The sequence below is a fragment of the Argopecten irradians genome, chromosome 8 (genome assembly GCF_041381155.1).
Source record: "Argopecten irradians isolate NY chromosome 8, Ai_NY, whole genome shotgun sequence".
Taxonomy (NCBI): Eukaryota; Metazoa; Mollusca; class Bivalvia; order Pectinida; family Pectinidae; genus Argopecten; species Argopecten irradians.
In genome coordinates, this window is record NC_091141.1 from 41,526,119 (window position 1) to 41,536,194 (window position 10,076).

Genomic DNA, 10,076 nt, shown 5'->3' on the forward strand with positions numbered 1-10,076 from the left:
TGTCTATATATTTAGGGAGGCTGCGGTATATTTGTACATGTGTGGTGTTTGTGTATGCCTGTATGCATGAATGTCTATATATTTAGGGAGGCTGCGGTATATTTGTACATGTGTGGTGGTGTTTGTGTATGCCTGTATGCATGAATGTCTATTTAAAACACTAACATTCAAAGGCTTTTATTCAATTTTCTTTTTTTTTCTATATAATGAAATGGATTTTTTGTACAGTACAGACAATTTGCTACAACTCTGGATATCCGGAGAATTAAAAGTACGGACCGTTAGTACCTACCAACTGTCCTACCTTCCAGGGATTAGAAATTTGCAAACTAAAGATCGAGCTACTTGTAGTAGTATAACATATCATGATTTTTTACCCACTCATCACCGTGAATTCTCGTAGAAGTCGGAGTTTCTCCATGCATGGCCTCTTGATCCAACTTTGAATTAATTTGGTTTAATTGACTGTATCTTAGATACATTTTTTTCACATTTGAGAGGTTCTACTATAAATTGAAATGCGAGATGATGATCAGTGTGTGTTATAAATAATATTTATTAGCGGTATAGAAGGAAGTGAAGAATGATTGTGTAATCAGTATTCCGTGGAAATGGTTCGTTAGTGAATTAATGGTATCGTGTGCTGTGTAGCTTATATCATTATAATCAATAGCTCATTGTCATCAAACACACTAGTCTGGAAAGGTTATAATGTAAATAGTATTGACTCTCAGACTACACGTGTGACTAATTAAAACTCTAACTAAAATCTAACGAGCACCCATTGTTTATCACATTGACAAATATCAAACATTGATGAATCAATGTATCATGTTCTGGCTGGTGGAACCGGAACTGGAGATAGAATCTAATAGAGCATGATCATTGAGGTAAAAGGCTTATTTATTGCTTTTCCCACGCTACATTTCTCCTCTCTAACTTGTATTCAACATTCGGCATACATGCAAATATGTGACAAAGACATCAATCACTCGTGACCTTCAAGGCATACAATGATACCAAATATCTCAGATATTTGTGAGCATATACCAAATTATCTCAGATGTTTGTGAGCATATACCAAATTATCTCAGATGTTTGTGAGCATATACCAAATTATCTCAGATGTTTGTGAGCATATACCAAATTATCTCAGATGTTTGTGAGCATATACCAAATTATCTCAGATGTTTGTGAGCATATACCAAATTATCTCAGATGTTTGTGAGCATATACCAAATATCTCAGATGTTTGTGAGCATATACCAAATTATCTCAGATGTTTGAGCATATACCAAATATCTCAGATGTTTGTGAGCATATACAAATATCTCAGATGTTTGTGAGCATATACCAAATTATCTCAGATGTTTGGAGCATATACCAAATTATCTCAGATGTTTGTGAGCATATACCAAATATCTCAGATGTTTGTGAGCATATACCAAATATCTCAGATGTTTGTGAGCATATTATCTCAGATGTTTGTGAGCATACCAAATATCTCAGATGTTTCAGAGCATATACCAAATATCTCAGATGTTTCAGATCATACCAAATATCTCAGATGTTTCAGAGCATACCAAATATCTCAGATGTTTCAGATATACCAAATATCTCAGATGTTTCAGAGCATACCAAATATCTCAGATGTTTCAGAGCATATACCAAATATCTCTGATGTTTCAGGGCATACCAAATATCTCAGAAGTTTCAGAGCATATACCAAATATCTCAGATGTTTCAGAGCATACCAAATATCTTAATTGATTGAGAGCGTACCAAATATCTTAATTGATTGAGAGCATACCAAATATCTCTGATGTTTCAGAGCATTCCAAATATCTCTGATGTTTTAGAGCATATACCAAATATCTCTGATGTTTTAGAGCATATATCAAATATCTTTGATGTTTCAGAGCATATACCAAATATCTCTGATGTTTTAGAGCATACCAAATATCTCAGATGTTTCAGAACATATACCAAATATCTCAGATGTTTCAAAGCATACCAATATATCTCAGATGTTTTAGAGCATATACCAAATTATCTCAGATGTTTATGAGCTTATACCAAATATCTCTGATGTTTCAGAGCATTACCAAATATCTTAGTTGTTTCAGAGCATATACCAAATATCTCAGATGTTTCAGAGCATACCAAATATCTCAGATGTTTCAGAGCATATACCAAATATCTCAGATGTTTCAGAGCATACCAAATATCTCAGATGTTTCAGAGCATACCAAATATCTCAGATGTTTCAGAGCATATACCAAATATCTCAGATGTTTCAGATCATACCAAATATCTCAGATGTTTTCAAGCATTACCAAATATCTTAGTTGTTTCAGAGCATACCAAATATCTCTGATGTTTCAGAGCATATACCAAATATCTCTGATGTTTTAGGGCATACCAAATATCTCAGAAGTTTCAGAGCATATACCAAATATGTCAGATGTTTCAGAGCATACCAAATATCTTAATTGATTGAGAGCATACCAAATATCTCTGATGTTTCAGAGCATTCCAAATATCTCTGATGTTTTAGAGCCATATACCAAATATCTCTGATGTTTTAGAGCATATATCAAATATCTTTGATGTTTCAGAGCATATACCAAATATCTCTGATGTTTTAGAGCATACCAAATATCTCAGATGTTTCAGAACATATACCAAATATCTCAGATGTTTCAAAGCATACCAATATATCTAAGATGTTTTAGAGCATTACTAAATAATCTTATATTTTTGTAATTTTTTTTGTTCATTCACCCATCATATTAAAATTTATTTGCTGGTCAATATATTATAACAAGCCATTGCTTGTTCTATGTCAATGTGGGGTAGTTGCAGGGCACTATCTGCTGGTCAGCATTTTTTTCACTGAGTACTCCAACATCATATATTGGGGACTCCACTGTCAAACAGTATAGCTACAATGTCTAGGAGACTCCACTGTCAAGCACTATAGCTACAATGTATAGAGGACTCCACTGTCAAACACTATAGCTACAATGTATAAAGGACTCCACTGTCAAACACTATAGCTACAATGTATAGAGGACTCCACTGTCAAACACTATAGCTACAATGTATAGAGGACTCCACTGTCAAACACTATAGCTACAATGTATAGAGGACTCCACTGTCAAACACTATAGCTACAATGTATAGAGGACTCCACTGTCAAACACTATAGCTACAATGTATAGAGGACTCCACTGTCAAACACTATAGCTACAATGTATAGAGGACTCCACTGTCAAACACTATAGCTACAATGTATAGAGGACTCCACTGTCAAACACTATAGCTACAATGTATAGAGGACTCCACTGTCAAACACTATAGCTACAATGTATAGAGGACTCAACTGTCAAACACTATAGCTACAATGTATAGAGGACTCCACTGTCAAACACTATAGCTACAATGTATAGAGGACTCCACTGTCAAACACTATAGCTACAATGTATAGAGGACTCCACTGTCAAACACTATAGCTACAATGTATAGAGGACTCCACTGTCAAACACTATAGCTACAATGTATAGAGGACTCCACTGTCAAACACTATAGCTACAATGGATAGAGGACTCCACTGTCAAACACTATAGCTACAATGTATAGAGGACTCCACTGTCAAACACTATAGCTTACAATGTATAGAGGACTCCACTGTCAAACACTATAGCTACAATGATAGAGAGGACTCCACTGTCAAACACTATAGCTACAATGTATAGAGGACTCCACTGTCAAACACTATAGCTACAATGTATAGAGGACTCCACTGTCAAACACTATAGCTACAATGTATAGAGGACTCCACTGTCAAACACTATAGCTACAATGTATAGAGGACTCCACTGTCAAACACTATAGCTACAATGTATAGAGGACTCCACTGTCAAACACTATAGCTACAATGTATAGAGGACTCCACTGTCAAACACTATAGCTACAATGTATAGAGGACTCCACTGTCAAACACTATAGCTACAATGTATAGAGGAGCTCCACTGTCAAACACTATAGCTACAATGTATAGAGGACTCACTGTCAAACACTATACTACAATGATAGAGACTCCACTGTCAAACACTATAGCTACAATGTATAGAGGACTCCACTGTCAAACACATATAGCTACAATGTATAGAGGACTCCACTGTCAAACACTATAGCTAAGAGGACTCCACTGTCAAACACTATAGCTACAATGTTAGAGGACTCCACTGTCAAACACTATAGCTACAATGTATAGAGGACTCCACTGTCAAACACTATAGCTACAATGTATAGAGGACTTCACTGTCAAACACTATAGCTACAATGTATAGGAGACTCCACTGTCAAACACTATAGCTACAATGTATAGAGGACTCCACTGTCAAACACTATAGCTACAATGTATAGAGGACTCCACTGTCAAACACTATAGCTACAATGTATAGAGGACTCCACTGTCAAACACTATAGCTACAATGTATAGAGGACTCCACTGTCAAACACTATAGCTACAATGTATAGAGGACTCCACTGTCAAACACTATAGCTACAATGTATAGAGGACTCCACTGTCAAACCCTATAGCTACAATGTATAAGAGACTTCCCAGTTTGACACATTGTACACTGTCAGATATTACAGTTTAAATGTATAATTAAGTTATAATATATGTATGTCCAATTTGGTATAATCATTCTTGCTTAGAATAACAACGCATGATAGCAATCTCAGTGTCCTTTACACGAGAAACACTATCCATCAATTATGATGCATACCAGCTGAAGGGTTTCCAGATATTTCCAATATTATTGATATTTTTGCTTACAATGATTCCCAGGCAAATATTGCACAGCTGACTGTCCGATACTTTCATTAGGTGTGAAAGCAATAAATACGATACTTATTATCGCCACAAAAATATTGCTGTGATAACAATACTGTATATTTTTATATTGCAACATTACGACCAGTATTATGTGATTGTTATTAAAATAAGATATCTCTTCTTATTCTATGTTTTCTGATGTGAAAAAAATATATAATAGAGAATGTATGAAAACCTTATAATTACTTACCTGGAAGGAATGAGTAAGCCTCAAACTCGGCTGAAAATTACATATATCCGAGGTGAATCAGTGTTATATCAATAGTAACAGTCCGACCTAGAGAGATGAGCTGGTGCTGGCGACTGTTGGTGGCCTAGTGAGGACACATCTACCTGGAGCCAAGCCTCTGTAGCAGGATCTCACAGAGCACAGCTACCACCATGTCAACCGGCAGTTCAACAACTCAGGGCAGTGACAGCAACCAGGGGAACACAGGAACTAGGGTCAGCTGGGGGTGCACTGGGACTAGGGACAACTGGGGGACTATAGGGACTGAGGACAGCTGGGGAGTACAGGGACTGGGGACAGCTGGGGGAGTACAGGGACTGGGGACAGCAGCTGGGGGAGTACAGGGACTGGGGACAGCAGCTGGGGGAGCGCACATACTGAGGACAGCTTTTATTGGGGAGTACAGGGACTGGGGACAGCTGGAGGAGTACAGGGACTGGGGACAGCTGGGGGACATGGGGGACAGCTGGAGGAGTACAGGGACTGGGGACAGCTGGAGGAGTACAGGGACTGGGGACAGCTGGGGAGTACAGGGACTGTGGACAGCTTGGGGGGGAGTACAGGGACTGGGGACAGCTTTTATTGGGGGTGTACAGGGACTGGGGACAGCTAGGGGTGTACAGGGACTGGGGATAACTGGGGGTGTACAGGGACTGGGGACAGCTGGGGGAGTACATGGACTGGGGACAGCTTGAGGTGTACAGGGACTGGGGACAGCTAGGGGGTGGTACAGGGACTGGGGACAGCATGAGGTGTACAGGGCTTGGGACAGCATGAGGTGTACAGGGACTGAGGACAGTTGGGGAAGTACTGTGACTGGAAACAGTGGAGGGAGTACATGGACTTTGGACAGCTGGGGAGTATAGGGACTGGGGACAGCTGGGGAGTACAGGGATTGGGGACAGCTAGGGGTGTACAGGGACTGGGGACAGCTGGGGAGTATAGGGACTGGAGACAGCTAGGGGAGTACAGGGACAGGGGACAGCTAGGGGTGTACAGGGACTGGGGACAGCTGGGGGAGTATAGGGACTGGGGACAGCTGGGGGAGTATAGGGACTGGGACAGCTGGGGGAGTATAGGGACTGGGGACAGCTGGGGGAGTACAGGGACAGAGGGGACAGCTAGGGGTGTACAGGGACTGGGGACAGCTAGGGGTGTACAGGGACTGGAGACAGCTGGGGGGAGGGGACGGACAGCTAGGGTGACAGGGACTGGAGACAGCTGGGGGAGTACAGGGACTGGGGACAGCTAGGGGTGTACAGGGATTGGGGAGTAGGGGGACAGCTGGGGGTGTACAGGGACTGGGACAGCTGGGGTGTACAGGGACTGGGGACAGCTGGGGGAGTACAGGGACTGGGGACAGCTAGGGGTGTACAGGGACTGGGGACAGCTGGGGGTGTACAGGGACTGAGGGGACAGCTGGGGGTACAGGGACTGGGGACAGGGGGTGTACAGGGACTGGGGACATCTCGGGGAATACAGGGACTGGGACAGCTGGGACAGTACAGGGACTAGGGACAGCTGGGAGAGTACAGGGACTGGGGACACTTGGGACAGGGACTGGGGACAGCTGGGGGTGTACAGGGACTGGGGACACCTGGGGGAGTACGGGGACTGGGCACAGGTAGGACAACAACCAATGAGAAAATGGCATTGATATTGACCAATAACATCATGGCATGTTATCAACCAATGAAAACATGCCTCTAACATATCGGCCATCAAGGTTATGACAAGGTTATTTTGTAACAAGTGCATGTCCTGATTGGCTTCCATTCCTACAAACTCTGGTCATTTGTGCTACCAATTTCCCTACCTGGTTTCCAGCATGTAACGCAAACATTGCTACTGCCTATATTTGTACTCCCTATAAGCATTAGAATTATTTCTTATGTCAGCTACTTTGCAAAAGAGATTTTTCCAATTAACTATCACTGAAGATCTAACTAAACAACAGAGTTCTATATTTCACCAGGTGCTAATGGTGAAAAACTTATCATTCCTTATTAATAAAAAAAGGATCATCCTTTTAATGTTTCTTTGTGGTTAAAAATAGTTCTACAGAACAAAGCAGATGGGTTTTATTTCGGTAAAACTTAGTTGTCATGGTAATGACATTATACAACTAAATCTCTGACCTATTTGTGATTTTTTTTCTTCTTTTGTTCTACCTTTACAACTGTTTTATTTAGAATCATGAGTCTTTCATCAAATGAGTAGCTAACTTAACTAAAAATAAAGCAGCTGTGCAATTTTTGGATATCCATGGTAACCTAAGACCAATTATACTTCATAGGAACTCAAAGAACAAGAGGCCCAGAGGGCCCGTATCACTCACCTGGTATGATAAACCAAGCAATGTTATAAGTATCTGTACAGGTTATGTGCTAATTTCTTCAAGGATTCTAAAGAATTAACTATAATTTCACTCTATAGCTATTTGCCCCTGCTTCTGATGCACCAGGGAGTCAAAATTAAAAAAATTACAAATTCTGTCCCCTTCCCCCAAGGATGTTTCTGGCCATTTTCCTCATAATGAGCCCTGTCCCTCCTCCCCCAAGATTTATACAAACAGACCGACACACAATGAACAGCGGGACTGCGCCAGATAGAGCATGATAAATATAGGTCATCCTGACCCCAACCGTCAGATAACCTAATAATGAATTAAATGTACGTTAAACTGGTACCCAACAGATTTTTCTGTAAATATTTCCTAATTAATTTTATTAAATAGTGAAGGTGTAATTCAAAGTACTCGTAAATTAATGATTAATAAATGATTCGAATGATGCAATTTATAGATAGAATGCCTTAACCAATAGAAAGCTTATGAAAATTTCAATTTTTCAATGATCTAATTTTCTTTCATTATCCATATGATATTGTTAACATGTTTTTAATAGGTAAAAGAATTTGTTAAATATGTAGAATTCAAATATTACTACAGCCTACATGAACCGTCCCAGATTTAACAAACATAATTAAATCTGGTTAGGTATCTATATTTCCCTAAGTTATCTAATGTCTTACTGGACCGGCAGATCTTGTATACAATACAACATTTATAAATTCCCCTTTTATAATGAATTGAATTTCGATAATTCACAACCATTCAATATCTGATTCATATAAAATGAAACATGATTTATTGCTTCCCAAAATGAAATTCAACCCCTGAAGACATGAAAAGAGTCTCACTAGCCCTTCATCTCTTGGTCATGGTGGCTGAGTGGTTAATGTGTCTAACATTCTACCTCTAGCCCTCCACCTCTGGGTCATGGTGACTGAGTGGTTAAGGTGTCTGACATTCTACCACTAGCCCTCCACCTCTGGGTCACAGTGGCTGAGTGGTTAAGGTGTCTGACATTCTACCACTAGCCCTCCACCTCTGGGTCACAGTGGCTGAGTGGTTAAGGTGTCTGACATTCTACCACTAGCCCTCCATCTCTGGGTCCACAGTGGCTGAGTGGAAGGTGTCTGAAATTCTACCACTAATCCTCCACCTCTGGGACATAGTGGCTGAGTGGTTAAGATGTCTGACATTCTACCACTAATCCTCCATGTCTGGGTCATAGTGGCTGAGTTGTTAAGGAGTCTGACATTCTACCACTAATCCTCCATGTCTGGGTCATAGTGGCTGAGTGGTTAAGATGTCTGACATTCTACCACTAATCCTCCATGTCTGGGTCACAGTGACTGAGTGGTTAAGATGTCTGACATTCTACCACTAATCCTCCATGTCTGGGTCATAGTGGCTGAGTGGTTAAGGTGTCTGACATTCTACCACTAGTCCTCCACCTGGGGGTCATAGTGGCTGAGTGGTTAAGATGTCTGACATTCTACCACTAATCCTCCCATGTCTGGGTCACAGTGACTGACTGAGTGGTTAAGATGTCTGACATTCTACCACTAACTCCACCATGTCTGGGTCATAGTGGCTGAGTGGTTAAGGTGTCTGACATTCTACCACTAATCCTCCATGTCTGGGTCATAGTGGCTGAGTGGTTAAGGATGTCTGACATTCTACCACTAATCCTCCATGTCTGGGTCATAGTGGCTGAGTGGTTAAGGAGTCTGACATTCTACCACTAATCCTCCATGTCTGGGTCACAGTGGACTGAGTGGTTAAGATGTCTGACATTCTACCACTAATCCTCCATGTCTGGGTCATAGTGGCTGAGTGGTTAAGGTGTCTGACATTCTACCACTAGTCCTCCACCTGTGGGTCATAGTGGCTGAGTGGTTAAGATGTCTGACATTCTACCACTAATCCTCCATGTCTGGGTCACAGTGGCTGAGTGGTTAAGGTGTCTAACATTCTACCACTAGTCCTCCAACTCTTGGTCATAGTGGCTGAGTGGTTAAGGTGTCTGACATTATACCACGTATCCTCCACCTCAGTACTGGGTCACAGTGGCTGAGTGGTTTAAGGTGTCTGACATGTATTTCAGTTTGTACCACAGTATTGTCAGTTTGTATCACCTACTGTATTGTCAGTTTGTCACAGTATTGTCAGTTTGTATCTACTACTACAGTATTGTCAGTTTGTATCACTACTACAGTATTGTCAGTTTCATTGTCAGTTTGTATCACTACTACTACAGTGTTGTCAGTTTGTATCACTACTACACAGTATTTGTCAGTTTGTATCACTACTACTGTCAGTTTGTATCACTACTACAGTATTGTCAGTATCACTACTTACAGTATTGTCAGTATGTATCACTACTACTACAGTATTGTACAGTTTGTCAGTTTGTATCACTACTACTACAGTATTGTCAGTTTTGTATCACTACTACAGTATTGTCAGTTTGTATCACTCACTACTACAGTATTGTCAGTTTGTATCACTACTACTACAGTATTGTCAGTTTGTATCACTACTACTACTACAGTATTGTCAGTTTTGTATCACTACTACAGTATTGTCAG

At 40.6% G+C, this 10,076-nt stretch overlaps 1 protein-coding gene across 1 annotated transcript; it reads left to right on the forward strand.

Moving 5' to 3' along the window:
* The first annotated feature begins 5,290 nt into the window (after window positions 1-5,290).
* Window positions 5,291-5,833, forward strand: LOC138329909 (PE-PGRS family protein PE_PGRS47-like). The gene has a single exon (XM_069277193.1). The coding sequence runs from the start codon at window positions 5,291-5,293 to the stop codon at window positions 5,831-5,833; it is 543 nt and encodes a 180-aa protein (XP_069133294.1).
* The last annotated feature ends 4,243 nt before the right edge of the window (window positions 5,834-10,076 follow it).